The sequence below is a fragment of the Rattus norvegicus genome, chromosome 16 (assembly GCF_036323735.1).
Source record: "Rattus norvegicus strain BN/NHsdMcwi chromosome 16, GRCr8, whole genome shotgun sequence".
NCBI lineage: Eukaryota > Metazoa > Chordata > Mammalia > Rodentia > Muridae > Rattus > Rattus norvegicus.
The window spans coordinates 21545764-21568301 of NC_086034.1; the positions used below are offsets into that span (position 1 = coordinate 21545764).

Below are 22538 nucleotides of genomic sequence, written 5' to 3' on the forward strand. Positions count from 1 at the left end.
CCGGATGTAGATCGCTCCTGAGAGACACAGCCAGAATACAGCAAATACAGAGGCGAATGCCAGCAGCAAACCACTGAACTGAGAATAGGACCCCCATTGAAGGAATCAGAGAAAGAACTGGAAGAGCTTGAAGGGGCTCCAGACCCCATATGTACAACAATGCCAAGCAACCAGAGCTTCCAGGGACTAAGCCACTACCTAAAGACTATACATGGACTGACCCTGGACTCTGACCTCATAGGTAGCAATGAATATCCTAGTAAGAGCACCAGTGGAAGGGAAGCCCTGGGTCCTGCTAAGACTGAACCCCCAGTGAACTAGACTGGTGGGGGGAGGGCGGCAATGCGGGGAGGGTTGGGAGGGGAACAACCATAAGGAAGGGGAGGGGGGAGGGGGATGTTTGCCCGGATACCGGGAAAGGGAATTACACTTGAAATGTATATAAGAAATACTCAAGTTAATAAAAAAAAAATGGATCGATCTGCATTCTTCTACAGGCTGACCACCAGTTGAACCAGCACCATTTGCTGAAAATGCTCTTTTTTCCATTGGATGGTTTTGGCTCCTTTGTCAAAAATCAAGTGACCATAGGTGTATGGGTTCATTTCTGCGTCTTCACTTCTATTCCACTTGTCTATCTGTCTGTCTGTGTACCAATACCATGCAGTTTTTTTTTTTTTTTTTATCACTATTGCTCTGTATTACTGCTTGAGTTCAGGGATAGTGATTCCCCTGGAAGTGATTTCATTTTTGAGGATAGTTTTAGCTATCCTGGGTTTTTTGTTATTCCAGATGAATTTGCAAATTGTTCTGTCTAACTCTCTGGAGAATTGGATTGGTATTTTGATGGGGATTGCATTGAATCTGTAGATCGCTTTTGGTAAAATGGCCATTTTTACTATATTAATCCTGCCAATCCATGAGCATGGGAGATCTTTCCATCTTCTGAGGTCTTCTTCAATTTCTTTCTTCAGAGGCTTAAAGTTATTATCATACAGATCTTTCACTTGCTTGGCTAGAGTCACACCGAGGTATTTTTTATTATTTGGGACTATTAGGACGGGTGTCATTTCCCTATTTCTTTCTTGGCTTGTTTCTCTTTTGTGTAGAGGAAGGCTACTGATTTATTTGAGTAATTTTAGACCCAGCCACTTTGCATAAGGTGTTTATCAGTTTTAGTAGTTCTCTGGTGGGACTTTTGGGTTCACTTAGATATACTATCATATCATCTGCAAATAGTGATATTTTGACTTCCTCTTTTCCAATCTTTATCCCTTCGATCTCCTTTTGTTGTCTGATTGCTCTGGTCAGAACTTCAAGAACTATATTGAATAAGTAGGGAGAGTGTGTAGTCCCTGGGATTTTCGTGGGATTGCTTCAAGTTACTGTCTATTTAGTTTAATGTTAGCAACTGGTTTGCTGTATATGGCTTTTACTATGTTTAGGTATGGGACTTCAATTCCTATTCTTTCCAGAACTTTGATTATGAAGGGGTGTTGAAATTTTGTCAAATGCTTTCTCAGCATCTAATGAAATGATCATGTGGTTTTGTTCTTTCGGTTTGTTTATATAGTGGATTATGTTGATGGTTTTCTGTATATTAAACCATCCCTGCATGCCTGGGATGAAGCCTACTTGATCATGATGGATGATGGTTTTGATGTGTTCTTTGATTCTGTTTGCCATTTACAAGAATTTTATTGAGTATTTTTGTGTCAATATTCATAAAAGAAATTGGTCTGAACTTCTCTTTCTTCATGGGGTCTTTGTGTGGTTTCTGTATAAGAGTAATTGTAGCTTCATAGAAGGAATTTGGGAGTGCTCCATCTGTTTCTTTTTGGGGGAATAATCGGGATAGTATTGCTGTGATATCTTCTATTCTGATAGAATTCTGCACTAAATCCATCTCGTCCTGGGCTCTTTTTGGTTAGGCGACTCTTAATCACTGCTTCTATTTCTTTAGGAGTTACAGGATTGTTTAGATGGTTTATGTGTTCCTCATTTAACATTGGTAAATGGTATTTGTCTAGAAAATTGTCCATTTCCTCCAGATTTTCCAGTTATGCTGAATATAGGCTTTTGTTGGATGATCTAATGATTTTTTTAATTTACTCAGATTTTGCTATGTCTCTCTTTTCATTTATGATTTTTTTTTGATTTGGCTACACTTCTCTGTGATCTCTGGTTAGTCTGTCTAAGTGTTTATCTATCTTGTTGATTTCTCAAAGAAACAGCTCCAGGTTTTGTTGAATCTTTATGTAATCCTTTTTTGTTTCTACTTGCTTAATTTTAGCCGGGAGTTTGATTATTTGCTGCCTTCTACAAATACACCACTTGGTTGTATCTGTTTCTTTTGTTCTAGAGCTTTTAGGTGTGCTGTCAAGTAGCTGAGTATGCTCTCTCCTGTTTCTTTTGCAGGCACTCAGAGCTATGAGTTTTACTCTTAGCACTGCTTTCATTGTGTCCCTTATATTTCGATATGTTGTATCTTCATATTCATTAAATTCTAAGAAGTCTTTATTTCTTTAATTCTTCCTTGACCAAGTTGTCATTGAGGATAGAGTTGTTCAACTTCCATGAATATGTGAACGTTCTGTCAGTTTGATATTGCCCATTGGTTTGCTGTTCCTTGCTTTTATTATGTTTGGATTTGGACCGTGAATTCCTGATTATTGAAGACTTTTAACATTAAGGGGTGGTGTATTTTGCCCAAGGCTTTTAATGATAATGTATTTTTTAGTTTGTTTATATACTAGATTATGTTGATTGATATTCATATATTGAACCATCCCTGCGTCTCTGGGCAGAACTCTGCTTTATCATGATGAATGGTTATTTTAAAGCGTTCTTGAAATAGGTTTGTTAGAAATTTATTGAGTATTTTTGCCTCGATATTCATAGGAAAAATTGGTCTGAAGTTCTCTTTCTTTTTTGAGTCTTTGTGTGGTTTAGTTATCAACATAACTGTGGCTTCATGGAATTCCCAGAAGTTAAACTCCTGAGAGAAAAATAACCCTATTAAAAATGGGGTACAGAGGTAAAGAATTCTCAACTGATGAATTTCAAATGTCCAAGAAGCATCTAAAGAAGTGTTCAAAATCCTTAGTCATGAGTGAAATGAAACTCAAAATGACCATGAGATTCTACCTCATATCAGTCTGAATGGCAAAGAGTAAAAACTCATGTGACAGCATATGCTGGCCAACATTTGGAAAAAGAGGAACATTGCTGGTAGCATTGCAGGCTTGTTCAATCACTCCGGAAATCAGGCTGGAGGTTCTTCAGAAAACTGGACACCGTGCCTCAGAACCAGATATATAACCCTGGGCATATACCTACAAAGATTCCCCAACATTTAACAAGGACACATGATCCACTATGTTCCATAGCAGCCTTATTTATTTATTTATTTATTTATTTATTTATTTATTTATTTACTTATTTTTAAATTTATTTATTTTTAATTTTTTATTATATGTTTCTTTACTTACATTTCAAAGGTTATTCCCCTTCCTGGTTTCCTGTCCATAAGCCCACATTCCTTCCCCTCCTTCTCCCCTATACAAGTATTCCTCCTATACATCCCCCTCATTGCCCTCCCCCATATTCCCCTGAACTGGCGGTCCAACCGTGGCAAGACCAAGGGCTTTCCCTTCCACTAATGCCCCAACAAGGCTATTCTCTGCTACATATGCAGCTGGAGACCTGGGTCAGTCCATGTATAGTCTTTAGGTGATGGTTTAGTCCCTGGAGGCTCTGGTTGGTTGGCATTCTTGTTTTTATGGGGTTGCAAGCTCCTTCAAATCTTTCAATACTTCCTCTAATTCTGCCCAACAGGGTCCTCTTCTCAGTTTGGTGCTTTGCTGCTAGCATTGACCTCTGTATTAGACATGCTCTGGATTGTCTCTCAGGAGAGATCTATATCCGGTCCCTTTTTAGCTTCATCAATCTTATCTAGTTTTGGTGGTTGTATATACATGGGCCATATGTGTGTCAGGCTCTGAACAGCCATTTCCTGAGTCGCTGCTCTAAACTTCGTTTCCATATCCCATCACATGAATATTTTCCCCAATTTTAAGAAAATGTAGGAGCATCTGCATTTTGGTCATCCTTCTTCTTGAGCTTCCTGTGGTCTGTAGATTGTGTCTTGGGAAATTGGGTTTTTGACTAATATCCACTTATCAATGAGTGCATACCAAGTGTGTTTTTTGTCATTGAGTAACCTCACTCAGCATGATATTTTCTAGTTCATTCCATTTGCCTATGAATTTCATGAAGTCATTGTTTTTGATAGCTGAGTAATACTTCATTGTGTAGATTTACCACATTTTTTTGAATCCTTTCTTCTGTTGAAGGGCATCTGGGTTCTTTCCAGCTCCTGGCTATTATAAATAAGGCTGCTATGAACATAGTGGAGCATGTGTCTTTGTTGTATGTTTGAGCATCTTTTGGGTATGTGCCCAAGGGTGGTAGAGCTGGGTCCTGAGGTAGTGTAATGTCCAATTTTCTGAGAAACCTCCAGCCTGATTTCCAGAGAGGTTGTAGAAGTTTGCAATCCCACCAACAATGGAGGAGTGTTCCTCTTTCTCCACATCCTCACCAGCTTCTGCTGTCACCTGAGTTTTTTTTTTATCTCAGGGCTGTTTGATTTGCATTCACGTGATGACTAAGAATGTTGAACATTTCTTTAGATGCTTTTTGGCCATTTGAAAATCCTCAGCTGAGAATGTTTTCTTTAGCTCTGTACCCTATTTTTTGATAGAGTGATTTGGCTCTCTGGAGTCTACTTCCTGAGTTCTTTGTATATTTTGGATTAATAATAGCTCTCTATCAGATGTAGGATTGGTAAAGATCTTTTCCCAATCTGCTGGTTGCTGTTTTGTCCTAATGACATTGTCTTTTGCTTTACAAAAGCTTTGTAGTTTTGTGAGGTCCCATTTGTTGATTCTTGATCTTAGAGCATAAGCCATTTTTGTTTTGTTCAGGAAATTTTCCCCAGTGCCCATGTGTTTGAGACTCTTCTCCAATTTTTCTTCTATCAATTTGAGTGTATCTGGTTTGATGTGGAGGTTCTTGATCCACTTGGATTTAAGCTTTGTACAGGGTGATAAGAATGGATCCATTTCCATTCTTCTATATGCTGACCTCCAGTTGAACCAGCACCATCTGTTGAAAATGCTATCTTTCTTCCATTGGACAGTTTTAGCTCCTTTGTCAAAGATCAAGAGGCTACAGGTGTGTGGTTCATTGCTGGATCGTCAATTCTGTTGCACTGATCTACCTGCCTGTCTCTGTACCAATACCATAAAGTTTTGAAGATTATTGCTCTGTAATACTGCTTGAAGTCAGGGATGGTGATTCCCCCAGAATTTCTTTTATTGTTGAGTATAGTTTTCGCCATCCTGGGGTTTTGTTATTCCAAATGAATTTGCAAATTGCTCTCTCTATCTCTGTAAAGAATTGAGTAGGAAATTTGATGGGGATTGCATTGACCTGAAGATTGATTTTGGCAAAATGGCCAACTTTAGCATATTAATCCTGCTAATCCTTGAGCATGGAAGATCTTGTCATCTTCTGAGATCTTCTCCAATTTCTTCAGAGATTTGAAATTCTTGTCATACAGATCTCTCACTTGCTTGGTTAACGTCACACCAAGGCATTTTATGTTATTTGGGACTATTGTTAAGGGAGCCATTCCCTAATTTCTCTCTCAGCCTGTTTATCCTTTGGGTAGAGTAAGGCTACTGATTTGTTTGAGTTAATTTTACACCCCGGCACTTTGCTGAAGTTGTTTATCAGGTTAAGGAGTTCTCTGGTGGATCTTTTGTGTTCGCTTAAGTACACTATCATATCATCTGCAAATAGTGATATTTTGATTTCTTCCCTTCCAATTTGTATCCCTTTGACCTGCTTTTGCTGTCTGATTGCTCTGACTAGGATTTCCGGTACTATATTGAATAAGTAGGGAGAGCGTGGGCAGCCTTGTGTAGTCCCTGATTTTAGTGGGATGGCTTCAAGTTTCTCTCCATTTAGTTTGATGTTAGCTACTGGTTTGCTGTATGTTGCTTTTACTATGTTTAGATATGGGCCTTGAATTCCTGATCTTTCCAGGAATTTTATAATGAAGGAGTGTGGAATTTTGTCAAATGCTTTCTCAGTATTTAATGAAATGACCATGTGCTTCTTATCTTTGAATTTGTTTATATAGTGGGTTACATTGATGGTTTTCCGTATATTAAACCATCCCTGCATGCCTGGGATGAAGCCTACTTGATGATGATGGATGTTTTCTTAGATTAAGTTTGTAAGAGTTTTATTGAGTTTTTGCAGTTTTATGAGGTCCCATTTATCCATTCTTGATCTTAGAGCATAAGCCATTGGTGTTTTGTTCAGGAAATCTTCTCCAGTGCCCATGTGTTCAAGATGCTTCCCCACTTTTTCTTCTATTAGTTTGAGTGTATCTGGTTTGATGTGGAGGTCCTTGATCCACTTGGACTTAAGCTTTGTACAGGGTGATTAGCATGGATTGATCTGCATTCTTCTACATGCTGACGTCCAGTTGAACCTGTACCATTAGCTGAAAAATGCTTTTTTCCATTGGATGGTTTTGGCTCCTTTGTCAAAAATCAAGTGACCATATGTGTGTGGGTTCATTTCTGGGTCTTCAATTCTATTCCTCTGGTCTATCTGTCTGTCTCTGTACCAATACCATACAGTTTTTATCATTATTGCTCTGTAATACTGCTTGAGTTCACGAAAGTGATTCCCCTGGAAGTCCTTTTATTGTTGAGGATAGTTTTAGCTATCCTGGGTTTTTTGTAATTCCAGATGAATTTGCAAATTGTTCTGTCTAACTCTCTGAAGAATTGGATTGGTATTTTAATGGGGATTGCATTGAATCTGTAGATTGCTTTTAGTAAAATGGCCATTTTTACTATATTAATCCTGCCAATCTATGAGCCTGGGAGATCTTTCCATCTTCTGAGATCTTCTTCTATTCCTTTCTTCAGAGGCTAGAAGTTTTTATCATACAGGTTTTTCACTTGCTTGGATAAAGTCACACCAAGTTATTTTATATCATTTGGGACGATTTTGAAGGGTGTCATTTCCCTAATTTCTTTCTTGGCTTGTATCTCTTTTGTGTTAGAGGAAGGCTATTGATTTATTCGAGTTAAATTTATACCCAGTCACTTTTCTGAAGGTGTTTATTAGGTTTAGTAGTTGTCTGGTTGAACTTTTGGGATCACTTAAATATACAATCTTATCGTGTGCAAATAGTGATATTTTGACTTCTTCCTTTCCAATCCGTATCCCGTTTATATTATTTTCTTGTCTGATTGCTCTGGGTAGAACTTCAAGAACTATATTGAAGAAGTAGGGAAAGAGTGGCGAGCCTTGTCTAGTCCCTGATTTTAGTGGGATTGCTTCATGTTTATTTCCGTTTAGTTTAATATTAGCTACTGGTTTGGTGTATATGAATTTTACTATGTTTAGATATGGGCCTTGAATTTCTGTTCTTTCCAGGTCTCTTATCATGAAGGGGTGTTGAATTTTGTCAAATTCTTTCTCAACATCTAATGAAATGATCATGTGGTTTTTATCTTTCAATTTGTTTATATAGTGGATTACGGTGATGGTTTTTCGTATATTAAACCATCCCTGCATTTCTGTGATGAAGCTGATTTGATCATGATGGATGATTGTTTTGATGTGCTCTTGGATTTGGTTTTCAAGAATTTTATTAAGTATCTTTGCGTCGATATTCGTAAGGGAAATTGATCTGAAGTTCTCTTTCTTTGTTGGGTCTTTGTGTGGTTTAGGTATAATAGTAATTCTGTCTTCACAGAAGGAATTCGGTAGCGCTATGTCTGTTTCAAATTTCTGGAATATTTGGATAGTATTGGTATGAGGTCTTCTATGAAGGTCTGATAGAATTCTGCACTAAACCCGTCTGGACCTGGGCTCTTTTTGGTTGGGAGACTTTTAATGACTGTTTCTACTACTTTAGGAGTTATGGGGTTGTTTCAATGGTTTATTTGTTCCTGATTTAACTTTGGTAACTGGTATCTGTCTAGGAAATTGTCCATTACGTGCAGATTTTCAAGTTTTGTTGAATATAGGATTTTGTAGTAAGATCTGACGATTTTTTGAATTTCCTCTGATTCTGTTGTTATGTTTCCCTTTTCATTCCTGATTTTGTTAATTTGGACACACTCTCTGTGTCCTCTTGTTAGTGTGGCTAAGGGTTTATCTATCTTGTTCATTTTCTCAAAGAACCAGCTTTTGGCTCTGTTGATTCTTTGTATAGTCCTTTTTGTTTCTACTTGGCTGATTTCAGCTCTGAGTTTCATTATTTCCTGCGTTCTACTCCTCCTGGGTGTATTTGCTCCTATTTGTTCTAGAGCTTTTAGGTGTGTTGTCAAGCTGTTGACCTATGCTCTCTCCTGTGTCTTTCTGCAGGCACTCAGAGCTATGAGTTTTCCTCTTAGCACAACTTTCGTTTTGTCCCATAAGTTTGGGTATGTTGTACCCTCATTTTCATTAAATTCTAAGAAGTCTTTAATTCTTTATTTCTGCCTTTTCTAGGATATCATTGAGTAGAGCATCGCTCATCTTTAATTTCTTTCTTCAGAAGCTTGAAGTTCTTATCATACAGATCTTTCTCTTGCTTGGTTAAAGTCACACCGAGTTATTTTATATCAATTCGGACTATTATGAAGGGTGTCATTTCCCTAATTTCTTTCTCGGCTTGTTTCTTTTTTGTATAGAGGAAGGCTACGGATTTCTTTGAGTTAATTTCATACCCAGCCACTTTGCTGGAGGTGTTTGTGTATTTTATGTATTTACATTTCAAATGTTATCCCCTTCTTTGCCTCTCCCATTCCTCTCCACAACCCCTGATTCTATGAAGACTTTCTTAATATATAGAGCATTAATGTTAATAGACAGTACTGGAAAATTAATCATAAGACAAATTGTCAACTTTGGGACAAAAATATCAATAATGAATATTAGATCAATATTACCTGTTTGCTAATGGATAAAAGACATTTTGAACAGGAACTGTGACCATGCCCCCTCACAGAAGGTGAGTGAGGACCTTCTGTACTGTTGATTTTGCACTGATATACTTGTGATGGTCAGAGATTGCCATTGACTTCCTCTCACTTTCCATACACGTGGAGCTAAGTGTGGAGTGGTCAGAGGGCAGAGCCAACTGACGGTTCTGTTCTACCACATTGTGGCTTCTGAGGACTGAACTCAGGCCATCAGGCCGCCCTGTGGGTTCCACCTCTAGTCCCTCTGTTCTGGAGACAAACTTTACTCACCCACGTTCCTGGTGTGATTGATTTACTATCTTGGAGCACATTGATACTCACACTTGCAGGCAAGTAAGCTTTGGGGCTCCCCTTATCCCCACATCTACAGTCAGTTTCTCAGGGCAAATGTTTTACCAAGTGAGTTTTACCTGCCACCACAACCCTTCATTTTTTTGGGAGGGGTTTGTTTGATTTTTTTTTATTTCCATTTCAAATGTTATCTCCTTTCCTGGTTTCCCATCCCTGTACAGCCTATCACATCGCCCCTTCCCAATTTCTATGTGGGTTTTCCCCCACCCATCTACTCACCTCTTCCCACCTCACTGCTTTAGCATTTTCTTACACTGGGGGATAGAGCCTTGGCAAGACCAAGGGCTTCTCCTCCAATTAGTTCCCAACAAGGCCATCCTCTGCTACATATGCACCTGAGGCCATGGGTCAGCCAATGTGTACTCTGTAGATGGAGGGACATCTGAATTCTTTCCAGCTCCTGGCATTTACAAATAAGGGTTCTATGAACAAAATGGAGCATGTTTCCTTGCTATATTTTGGAGCCCCTTTTGGGTATAGGCCCACTAGGGGGTATAGCTGGTTCCTCAGGTAGTACTATGTCCAATTTTCTGAGGAACTTACAAACTAATTTCCAGAATTATTTTGCCAGCTTGCTCTCCCACATACAGTGGAGGAGTGTTCCTCTTTCTCCACATCCCCGTCAACATTTGTTGTCACCTTAGATTTTGTCCTTAGTCATTCTGAGTGGTGTGAGGTCAAATCTCAGCATTTTCTTGGTTTGATTTTTGCTGATGATTAAGGATGTTTAATAGTTCCTTAGGAGCTTCAGGGCCATTTGATATTCCTCAGCTTAGAATTCTTTGTTTAGCTCTGTACCTCATTTTGTAGTAGAGTTATTTGATTTTCTGCAGTCTAAACTTCTAGATTTCTTTATATATATTACATATTACCCTTCTATCAGATATAGGATTGGTAAAGATCTTTTCCCAATCTGTTGTTTTCCATTTTGTCCTAATGACAGTGTCCTTTTCCTTGCATAATCTTTGCAATTTTTTGAGGTCCCATTTGTTGAATCTTGATCTTAAAGCATAAGCTATTGGTGTTCTATTCAGGAAATTTTCCCTAGTGCCCACGTGTTCCAGGGTCTTCCCCAATTTTCCTTTTATTATTTGGAGTGTATCTTCTTCTATGTGGAGATCCTCAATTCGCTTGGATTTTAGCTGTGTACGGGGTGATAAGAAACATTTGATTTGCATTGTCCATGCTGACTGCTGGTTGATCCAGCAACATTTGTTCAAAATGCTATATTTTTTCCAGTGGATGGTTTTAGGTCCTTTGTCAAACATCAAGGGCCCAAAGGTGTGTGGGCTCATTTCTGGGTCTCCACTTCTACTCCATTGATCTGCCTGTCTGAATCTGTACCAAACCATACAGGTTTTATCACTATTGCTATATAATACAGCTTGAGGCCTGGGATGGTGATTCTCCCAGAAATTCTTTTATAGTTGAAGATAGTTTTCACTATCCTGGATTTCTTGTCATTTCAAACAAATTTGCAAATTGCTCTTTCTACCTCTATGAAGAATAGAGTTGAAATTTTCATGGGGATTACATTGAATTTGTAAATTCCCTTTGGTCAGATGGCCATTTTACATTTTTATTCCCGTCAATCCATGAGCATGGGAGATCTTCCCATCTTATGAGATCTTTTTCAAATTCTTTCTTCAGAAACTTGAAGGTCTTGTCAAAGAGATCATTCACTTGCTTGGTTAGAGTAACACCGAGGTATTTTTTTAACATCTGTTACTATTGTGAAGTGCATTATTTCCCTAATTTCTTTTTGAGCCTGTTTATCCTTTGAATAGAGGAAGGCTACTGATTTTAGTGGTATTTCTTCAAGTTTATCTCCATTTAGTTTGATGTTGGCTACTGGTTTGCTGTATATTGTTTTTACTATGTTTAGATTTGGGACTTGAATTCCTGATCTTTCCAAGACTTTTAAAATGAAGGCTAGCCTTCATTCTTTTTTTTTAACTTTAAATATATTATAGCTTTTATTAGATACAAGTTTATTTAGATTTGTTTTGACTGTGGCAAACTTAACTAGCTCCAGAGATAATGTTGGCAATTTTGAATCAATCCCTTTCTGTGAGCACACAGTGGCATTACTGAGCTAATTAATGTTCTCTAAATGCCTGGAGCCATCTGGAGCTAGACAGGATTAGTGTCTCAAGAGGGACAGATAAAAGCCCTTTTGGAGGCTTCTATCCTATTCTACAGTGCCCGTATCTAAAACAAACCACGAACAGCAAAATCCCATAAATCAGTTAGTCAGTAAATAGATAATGTGATACCTAGAAAAGCAATACATGAGTATCAAGCTACTCTTTGGTTGGTGTTTTAGTCTCTGGGGACTCTGCGATTCTGGTTGGTTGATAGTGTTGTTCTTCCTGTGGTGTTGAAACCCCTTCAGCTCCTCCAGTCTGTTACCTCCTCCTCCTCCTCCTCCTCAGGCTGCTGCTGCTGCTGCTTTATTCCCTTTCCTAGTTTCCTCTCCATATGCCCCCGTCCCCTCCCCCTTCCCTATAAGGGTATTCTCCCCCCAAACCCACACCCTTTACAACCTACCCCTATATTCCCCTGCACTGTGGGTCCACCCAGGGTAGGAACAAGGGTTTCCCCTTCCACTAGTGTTCAACAAGTCTATTCTCTGATACATATGCAGTTGGAGCCCTGGGTCCATGTATACTTTTTGGGTAGTGGTTTAGTCCCTGGGCATCTCTGACATTGTTGTTCTTATCGGGTTGCAAGCACCTTCAGCTCTTTCAATCCTTTCTCTAATTCCCCAAAAGGGAGTCCTGTTCTAAGTTCAGTAGTTTGCTGTTAGTGTTCACCTCTGCATTTGACATGCTCTGGTTGTGTCTCTCAGGAGACATCTATATCCGGTCCGTGTCATCACACATTTCTTAGCTTCATCAGTCAAATGTAGTTTTGGTGGCTGTATATGTATGGGCCACATGTGGGGCAGGCTCTGAATGGCTGTTCCTTCAGGCTCTGCTCTAAACTTTGCCTCTATTTCCCTCCTATGGATATTTTTGTTATCCCATTTCAGAAGGAGTGGAAGCATCTGTATTTTATTCATCCTTTGTCATGAGCTTCATGTGGTCTGTGGATTGCATCTAGAGTAATTCGAGGTTTTCGGCTAATATCCACTTATGAATGAGTGCATACCATGTGTGTTTTTCTGTGATTGGGTTACTTCACTCAGGATGATATTTTCTAGTTCATTCCATTTGCCTATGAATTTCATGAAGTCATTGTTTTTGATTGCTGAGTAGTACTCCATTGTGTAGATGTACCTTATTTTCTGAATCCACTCCCCTGTTGAAGGGCATCTGGGTTCTTTCCAGCTTCTGGCTATTATAAATAAGGCTGCTATGAACATAGTGGATCGTGTTTCCTGGTTGTTTGTTGGGGCATCTATTGGGTATATGCCCAGGAGAGGTGTGGCTGGGTCCTCAGGTAGTGGAAATTTCTCAGGAACCTCCTGGCTGATTTCCAGAGTGGTTGTACCAGTCTGCAATCCTACCAACAATGGAAGAGTTTTCCTCTTTATCCACATCCTGGCCAGCATCTGCTGTCACCTGAGTTTTTTTATCGTAGCCATTCTTACTGGTGTGAGTGGAATCTCAGGGTTTTTTGATTTGTACACCCCTGATGACTAAGTATGCTAAACATTTCTATAGGTGCTTCTCAGCCATTTGATATTCCTCAGCTGAGAATTCTTTGTTTAGCTCTGAACCCAAATTTTAATAGGGTTATTTGGCTCTCTGGACTCTAAGTTCTTGTTTTTGTTTTTTTTTTGTTTTTTTTTTTTTTTTGTATATTTTCGATATTAGCCCTGCATCAGATGTAATATTGGTAAAGATCTTTTCCAAATCTGTTGGTTGCTGTTCTGTTCTATTGAAAAGTATCCATTGCATTACAGAAGCTTTGCAGTTTTATGAGGTTCCATTTGTCAATTTTTGACCTTAGCACATAAGCCATTGTTGTTTTGTTTAGGAAAATTTCCCCAGTGCCCATTTGTGTGAGTCTATTCTCCAGTTTTTCTTCTATTAGTTCCAGTGTATATGTTTTAATGTTGATGTTCTTGATCCACTTGGACTTAAGCTTTGTACAGGGAGATAAGAATTGTTTGATTTGTATCTTTTACATGCTAACCTATTGAATGAGCACCATTTATTGAAAATGCTATCTTTTTACAAATGGATGGTTTTTGCTCTTTGTCAAAGATCAATTGACCAAAGGTGGGAGGGTTCAGGTCTGGGTCTTCAATTATATTTCACTGATCTGTCTAGCTGTCTATGTTACTAAACCATACAGCTTTTTTTCCACTATTGCTCTGTAATACTGCTTGAGGTCAGGAATGATGATTTCCCCAGAAGTTCTTTTATCATTGAGTATAGGTTTTGCTATCCTGGGTTTTTTTTATTCCAAATGAATTAGTAAATTGCTCTTTCTATGTCTGAAGAATTGAGTTGGATTTTTGATGGGGATTGCAGTGAATTTGTAGATTGCTTTTGGCAAAATGGCCACTTTTACTATATTAATCCTGCTAATCCATGAGAATGTGAGGCCGTTCCATCTTCTGATATCTTCTTCAATGTCTTTTCAGAGACTTGAAGTTCTTGTTATACAGATCTTTCACTTATTTCGTTAAAGTCACACTGAGGTATTTTATATTATTGCGACTATTGTGAAGGGTGTCATTTCCCTAATTTTACTCAGCCTGTTTTTCCTTTGAGTGGAGGAAGGCTACTAATTTTTTTTGAGTCATTTTGTACCCAAAAATTTGCTGAAGTTAATATCAGGTTTTGTAATTCTCTGGTGGACCTTTTGGCGTCACTTAAATATACTATCCTATCGTTGGCAAATAGCCATATTGTGACATCTTCCCTCCCACTTTGTATCCCTGGACCTCCTTTTGTTGTCTGACTGCTCTGGCTCGGAATTCCAGGGCTGTATTGAATAAGTAGTTACAGTGCAGGCAGCCTTATCTAGTCCCTGATTTTAGTGGGATTTCATCAAGTTCCTCTCCATTTAGTTTGATGTTAGTTACTGGTTCACTGTATATTGTTTTTACTATGTTTAGTTATGGGTTTTGATTTCCTGATCTTTCCAGGACTTTTTTTTGTTGTTGTTTTCTCTTTATTACAAAATATAACATTTATGCAATGAAATATTGTACCTGAGCCATACCTTTTACATAATAAAATATAAAATGTATGTGCTACTGAAAAAGATGAGTTCATTATCATATAATGGATAGAAGTTATATAATAATTATAAGATAAAACCATTAAATACACATATACTTTATAGTAGAGAAAACAATCTTTGAATTTTAGAAATGGTCCAGGGGTTAGAAACTTGTTGAAGTCAAATTTTTTTTATTAATTTGAGTATTTCTTATTTACATTTCGAGTGTTATTTCCTTCCCCGGTTTCCGGGCAAACATCCCCCTAATCCCTCCCCCTCCCCTCGCTATGGGTGTTCCCCCTCCCCATCCTTCCCCCATTGCTGCCCTCCTCCCAACAATCACGTTCACTGGGGGTTCAGTTTTAGCAGGACCCAGGGCTTCCCCTTACACTGGTGCACTTACTAGGATATTCATTGCTTCCTATGAGGTCAGAGTCCAGGGTCAGTCCATGTATAGTCTTTAGGTAGTAGCTTAGACCCTGGAAGCTCTGGTTGCTTGGCAGTGTTGTTCATAAGGGGTCTTGAGCCCCTTCGAGCTCTTCCAGTTCTTTCTCTGATTCCTTCAATGGGGTCCTATTCTCAGTTCAGTGGTTTGCTGCTGGCATTCGCCTATGTATTTGCTGTACTCTGGCTGTGTCTCTCAGGAGAGATCTACATCCCGCACCTGTCAGCCTGCCCTTCATTGCTTCATCCATCTTGTCTAATTGGGTGGCTGTATATGTATGGGCCACATGTGGGGCAGGCTCTGAATGTGTGTTCCTTCTGTCTCTGTTTTAATCTTTGCCTCTCTATTCCCTGCCAAGGTTATTCTCGTTCCACACTTAAAGAAGGAGTGAAGCATTCACGTTTTGATCATCCGTCTTGAGTTTCATGTGTTCTAGGCATCTAGGGTAATTCAAGCATTTGGGCTAATAGCCACTTGTCAATGAGTGCATACCATGTGTGTTTTTCTGTGATTGGGTTACCTCACTCAGGATGATATTTTCCAGTTCCAACCATTTGCCTACGAATTTCATAAAGTCATTGTTTTTGATAGCTGAGTAATAATATTCCATTGTGTAGATGTACCACATTTTCTGTATCCATTCCTCTGTTGAAGGGCATCTGGGTTCTTTCCAGCTTCTGGCTGTTATAAATAAGGCTGCTATGAACATAGTGGAGCACGTGTCTTTTTTATATGTTGGGGCATCTTATGGGTATATGCCCAAGAGAGGTATAGCTGGATCCTCAGGCAGTTCAATGTCCAATTTTCTGAGTAACCTCCAGACTGATATCCAGAATGGTTGTACCAGTCTGCAACCCCACCAACAATGGAGGAGTGTTCCTCTTTCTCCACATCCTCTCCAGCATCTGCTGTAACCTGAGTTTTTGATCTTTGATCTTAGCCATTCTCACTGGTGTGAGGTGAAATCTCAGGGTTGTTTTGATTTGCATTTCCCTTATGACTAAAGATGTTGAACATTTCTTTAGGTGTTTCTCAGCTATTCGGCATTCCTCAGCTGTGAATTCTTTGTTTAGCTCTGAACCCCATTGTTTAATAGGGTTATTTGTCTTCCTGTGGTCTAACTTCTTGAGTTCTTTGTTTATTTTGGATATAAGGCCTCTATCTGTTGTAGGATTGGTAAAGATCTTTTCCCAATCTGTTGGTTGCCATTTTGTCCTAACCACAGTGTCCTTTGCCTTACAGAAGCTTGGCAGTTTTATGAGATCCCATTTGTCGATTCTTGATCTTAGAGCATAAGCCATTGGTGTTTTGTTCAGGAAATTTTTTCCAGTGCCCATGTGTCCCAGATGCTCCCCTAGTTTTTCTTCTATTAGTTTGAGTGTATCTGGTTTGATGTGTAGGGCCTTGATCCACTTGGACTTAAGCTTTGTACAGGGTGATAAGCATGGATCGATCTGCATTCTTCTACATGTTTACCTCCAGTTGAACCAGCACCATTTGCTGAAAATACTATCTTTTTTCCATTGGATGGTTTTGGCTCCTTTGTCAAAAATCAAGTGCCCATAGGTGTGTGGGTTCATTTCTGGGTCTTCAATTCTATTCCTTTGGTCTATTTGTCTGTCTGTGTACCAATACCATGCAGTTTTTATCAGTATTGCTCTGTAATACTGCTTGAGTTCAGGGATAGTGATTCCCCCTGAAGTCCTTTTATTGTTGAGGATAAATTTAGCTATCCTGGGTTTTTTGTTATTCCAGATGAATTTGAAAATTGTTCTGTCTAACTCTTTGAAGAATTGGATTGGTATTTTGATGGGGATTGCATTGAATCTGTGGATCGCTTTTGGTAAAATGGCCATTTTTGCTATGTTAATCCTGCCAATCCATGAGCATGGGAGATCTTTCCATCTTCTGAGGTCTTCTTCAATTACTTTCTTCAGTGTCTTGAAGTTCTTATTGTACAAATCTTTTACTTGCTTGGTTAAAGTCACGCCGAGGTACTTTATATTATTTGGGTCTACTATGAAGGGTGTCGTTTCCCTAATTTCTTTCTCGGTTGTTTCCCTTTTGTGTAGAGGAAGGCTACTGATTTATTTGAGTTAATTTTATATCCAGCCACTTTACTGAAGTTGTTTATTAGCTTTAGTAGTTCTCTGGTGGAACTTTTGGGATCACTTAAATGTACTATCATATCATCTGCAAATAGTGATATTTTGACTTCTTCTATTCCAATCTGTATCCCCTTGACCTCCTTTTGTTGTCTGATTGCTCTGGCTAGAACTTCAAGAACTGTATTGAATAAGTAGGGAGAGAGTGGGCAGCCTTGTCTAGTCCCTGATTTTAGTGGGATTGCTTCAAGTTTCTCTCCATTTAATTTAATGTTAGCAACTGGTTTGCTGTATATGGCTTTTACTATGTTTAGGTATGGGCCTTGAATTCCTATTCTTTCCCAGACTTTTATCATGAAGGGGTGTTGAATTTTGTCAAATGCTTTCTCAGCGTCTAATGAAATGATCATGTAGTTTTGTTCTTTCAGTTTGTTTATATAATGGATCACGTTGATGGTTTTCCGTATATTAAACCATCCCTGCATGCCTGGGATGAAGCCTACCTGATCATGGTGGATGATTGTTTTGATGTGCTCTTGGATTCGGTTTGCCAGAATTTTATTGAGTATTTTTGCGTCTATATTAATAAGGGAAATTGATCTGAAGTTCTCTTTCTTTGTTGGGTCTTTGTGTGGTTTAGGAATAAGAGTAATTGTGGCTTCATAGAAGGAATTTGGTAGTGCTCCATATGTTTCAGTTTTGTGGAATAGTTTGGATAGTATTGGTATGAGGTCTTCTATGAAGGTCTGATAGAATTCTGCACTAAACACGTCTGGACCTGGGCCCTTTTTGGTTGGGAGACCTTTAATGACTGCTTCTATTTCCTTAGGAGTTATGGGGTTGTTTAACTGGTTTATCTGTTCCTGATTTAACTTCGGTACCTGGTATCTGTCTAGGAAATTGTCCATTTCCTGCCGATTTTCAAATTTGTTGAATATAGGCTTTTATAATAAGATCTGATGATTTTTTTTTAATTTTCTCTGAATCTGTAGTTATGTCTCCCTTTTCATTTCTGATTTTGTTAATTTGGACACACTCTCTGTGTCCTCTCGTTAGTCTGGCTAAGGGTTTATCTGTCCCGTTGATTTTCTCAAAGAACCAACTTTTGGTTCTGTTGATTCTTTCTATGGTCCTCTTTTTTTCTACTTGGTTGATTTCAGCTCTGAGTTTGATTATTTCCTGCCTTCTACTCCTCCTGGGTGTATTTGCTTCTTTTTGTTCTAGAGCTTTTAGGTGTGCTGTCAAGCTGCTGATATAGGCTCTCTCCTGTTTCTTTCTGCAGGCACTAAGAACTATGAGTTTTCCTCTTAGCACAGCTTTAATTGTGTCCCATACGTGTGTGTATGTCTTACCTTCATTTTCATTAAATTCTAAGAAGTCTTTAATTTCTTTCTTTATTTCTTCCTTGCCTAGGTTATCGTTTAGTATATTGGACCATCCTTTCATCCTTGGGCTGAAGCCTAACTGATCATGATGGGTGATTATTTTGATGTATTCTTGCATTCACTTTGCAAGATTTTTATTGAGTATTTTTACATCAATAATCATAAGGGTAAATGGTCTCAAGTTCTCTTTCTTTGTTGGATTTTTGTGTGGTTTAGTTATAAGAGTAACTGTCGTTTCAAAGAAGGAATTTGGTAGTGCTCTGCCTATTTCTGTTTTGGGAACTAATCTGGACAGTATTGATATGAGGTCTTCTATGAAGGCCTGATAGAATTCTGCAGTAAATTCATGGAGTCCTGGGTTCTCTTTGATTGGGAGACTCTTAATAACTGCTTCTACTTCTTTAGGAATTATGGTGTTGTTTAGATGTTTATCTGTTTCTGATTTAACTTTAGTACCTTGTATTTGTCTAGAAAATTGTCTATTTCCTCCAGATTTTCCAGTTTTGTTGAATATATGCTTTTGTAGTAGGATTTGTTGATATTTTTAATTTCCTCAGATTTTTTTGTTATGTCTCCCTTTTCCTTCTGATTTTGTTAATTTGGATACACTCTGGGTATTCTTGCTAAGGGTTTATCTATCTTGTTGATTTTGTCGAAGAACCAGCTCCTGCTTTTGTTGATTCTTTGTGTACTCTTTTTTTTTTAAACTTGGATGATTTTAGCTCTTAGTTTTATTATTTCTTCCCTTCTATTCCTCTTGTGTGTATTTACTTCTTTTGGCTCTAGACTTTTTAGATGTGCTGTCAAGCTGCTGAGTATGCTCTCTCCTGTTTCTTTTGGCGGCACTCAGAGCTATGAGTTTTCCTTTTAGTACTGCTCTCACTGTGTCCTAAATGTTTGGGTGTGTTGTATCTTCATTTTCATTAAATTCTAAGAAATCTTTTTTTTTAAACTGGCATTATTTATTTATTTTTTGGCTTGTGAAACTTCCTTAATTTGTTGATGTAGCAAACAAATTTCAACTCTGCTATGCAAATGACAGAAGAAATCTGCTCAGCAATTAACTTTAGCGTTCAATTTCATAAAGGCAACATGCTATATGGGAAAAAATTACTAACTGAACTACAGGTATTAAATACTGAAAAAAATTAACAGTTTATTATAATTTATCTTATTTAACAATCTAAGAAGTTCACGGCCATCAGCAGTTCCAGTGCAATTTCAGGTGCAGTTGGGAATTCAGGAATTTCAGTGGAGCTGTTAGTATAGCGGACCTTGTAGGTAAAATACATGCACACTTTCGATAGCACATGTGAAGGGATCTCTCTAAAGTTGACCTCATTGGTTTCATTCTCCGCTAACTGACCTGGACCACTCAACATGGCCTTTATTGTTCCTGATGTTAATGCATGTTCTCTTTTTACAATAAATTCATGACCATCAGAAGATATTAATTTCACATACATGGCATCAGGGCCTTCACAGCCACCATAGGTTTTCTCCTCTCCATCCATTATGTTCTTATAAAATTCTATTTGATCCCAGAGGAACTTACTAGTTTCCTGGCGAGGCCGAGAAGCAGTCATCTAGTAACTTGCATCCGAAGGAAGTGCTAAGAAATCTTTAATTTCTATCATTAATTCTTCCATGACCAAGTTTTCATTAAGTAGTGTGTTGTTAAACTTCAATGTATCTGAGGGCATTCTGCCATTATTGTTTTATTGAAGACCAGCCTTTGTCCATGGTGATCTGATAGGACAAATAGAATTATTTCTATCTTCCTGTATCTATTGATGCCTATTTTTTTGACAAATTATATGGTCAATTTTCGAGGAGGTACTATGAGGTACTGAGAAGAATGTAAATCCTTTTGTTTTATTATTTAATGTTCTATAAATATTTGTTAAATCCATTTAGTATATATCTTCTGTTAGTTTCTCTATGTCGCTGTTTAATTTCTGTTTCTCTTATCTGTCCATTGATGACAATGTGGTATTGAAAGTGGACAGATGTGTCTGTCTGTCCTGTGGTCTCAGGATGTTCCATACTTCTTGGTGTTTAGCTCTCTTTTCCATGGGATTTGAGATCAGGGAGCAGTGTGATGGGCTAGGCCCTCATTCGTATTTCATATTTTTTTGCTTGAAGGGGAATTGATGGCACACCAGCATATTTTCCGAAGTCCACATGCTTCTTAATCATTTTGTTATTTTAAGGTGTTTATTAGTTGTTAAGGTAGAGCTTCATATAAATAATCCAAGAATGAATTATAGTTTGAAAATATTCTTATGCTTATTGAATATTTTCTTCAAACTCTGATTTGTCCAACTATAGTTTTTCATTCTGTCAGTCCATTTATTCCTCACATGTAATTAAATGTCTATTGTGTATAATACACATTTTAATATATCTCAAGGTCAGGTTGGGGATTTGGCTCAGTGGTAGAGCCCTTGCCTAGCAAGCACAAGGTCCTGGGTTCGGTCCCCAGCTCCGAAAAAAAAATATAACTCAAGGTCTTCCCATTCTTAAACCTTTATGTTTCTCTGCCCAGTCAAGCTTCCTTACATCATATAAATGTAAATATAGCATGAAATGACCCTTGCTTTTTGGAACTCTCATTTCATTTTGCTGAAACCTTTTTGAATCTCATATATAGGAGATTGGATGCCATAGTTTATCTCCTTCTACTTATATTTACCAAATTTAGTGTAAGTCCAGGGATACATTGACCATTTTAAAACAAAATGCAAGGTCCTGCTTTGCTACATTTTTGCTCCCGGGTTAACATGGATACTTTATTTATTACCTAAGCAATATGTTGTGATCCTAATGGTAGCAAATATAGAAAGCTTAATCATGGGCATAAAAAATGAAATTTGGATTGAAAAAGTCAAAGTATTGGTGACTGGGGATTTCAATTTTCATTTGTTTATAAAATTTACAGTGAAACAATTGGTCTGTAGATCTGCATCTGTAGGTCATGCCTATGATGTATCAATCATCTAGCTTAAGAAGCACAACATGTCAGTCACCCACAAGTCATACAGCTTATCAAAAATCTGTCCCCAACACCTACATCATCCAAAGTAAAAGCCCACAGCCTGGCTACCATCCATAAGAATTGCCCATGTCCTGTCAGTCATCCACTGGAAATCCCCTCACCCTGTCAATCATCTACCAGCAACTCACAAAACCTGTCAGTCATCCAGAAGAAATTATCACAGTCTGTCAATCAGACATAACAAATGGCCATAGTCTATTAATCACCCACAGGACATGGCGACTAACTTATATAGAAACCTCTCAGAGCCGGTCAGTCATACATTAGAAACTCCCATAGCCAGTCATTCAATGGAGAGACCCACAGCCTGTCAGTCTTTCACAACATATCTCAAAGCCTGTGGATTATTCATAGGTAGTGTCAACAGCCTATCACTCATCCCCAGGAAACATATACCAACTTTGTCACTTGTCCAAAGGACAAGCCCACACTCTATCTGTCATTCATAGGAAATACCTACACCCTGTCCATCATTGATAAGAAATAGCCAAAGCCTGTCAACCATACATAGTATGTATCTACCATTGTTCAGTATGCATAACAAATATGCACAGACTTTCAGTCAGTCCTCCATGGTAAATGACTGCTACATGAAATCATCCATAGAAAGTACCCACAACCTGTAAGGCATTCATAGGAAAAACCAACAACCTGTCAATCATGTGTAGGAAAGAGTTGCCTGTTTGTCAGCTACATGGCACACCCCCAACTTGGTAGTCATCTGGGGGAAAAATCTACATCCTATCAATAACCCATAGGAATTGCCCATAGCCTTAGAACCATTTATAAGAAATTTCAATATCCTTTCAAACAGCCACAGTAAAGTCAACAGTCTCTCAGTCATCTATTAGAAACACGCACAGTCTGTCAGTCATCCACAGATCACATACATTGCGTGAGAGTCATCCATAGGAAAAGCTAAGTGCCTGTCATGCATACAAAGGAAATGAACAC

The 22538-nt window shown here is 38.3% G+C and overlaps 1 protein-coding gene across 1 annotated transcript; it reads right to left on the reverse strand.

Moving 5' to 3' along the window:
- Window positions 1–19637: 19637 nt before the first annotated feature.
- Window positions 19638–20122, reverse strand: LOC134482481 (elongin-C-like). Its single transcript, XM_063275951.1, has one exon. The coding sequence runs from the start codon at window positions 20110–20112 to the stop codon at window positions 19702–19704; it is 411 nt and encodes a 136-aa protein (XP_063132021.1). The 5' UTR covers window positions 20113–20122; the 3' UTR covers window positions 19638–19701.
- Window positions 20123–22538: the final 2416 nt, after the last annotated feature.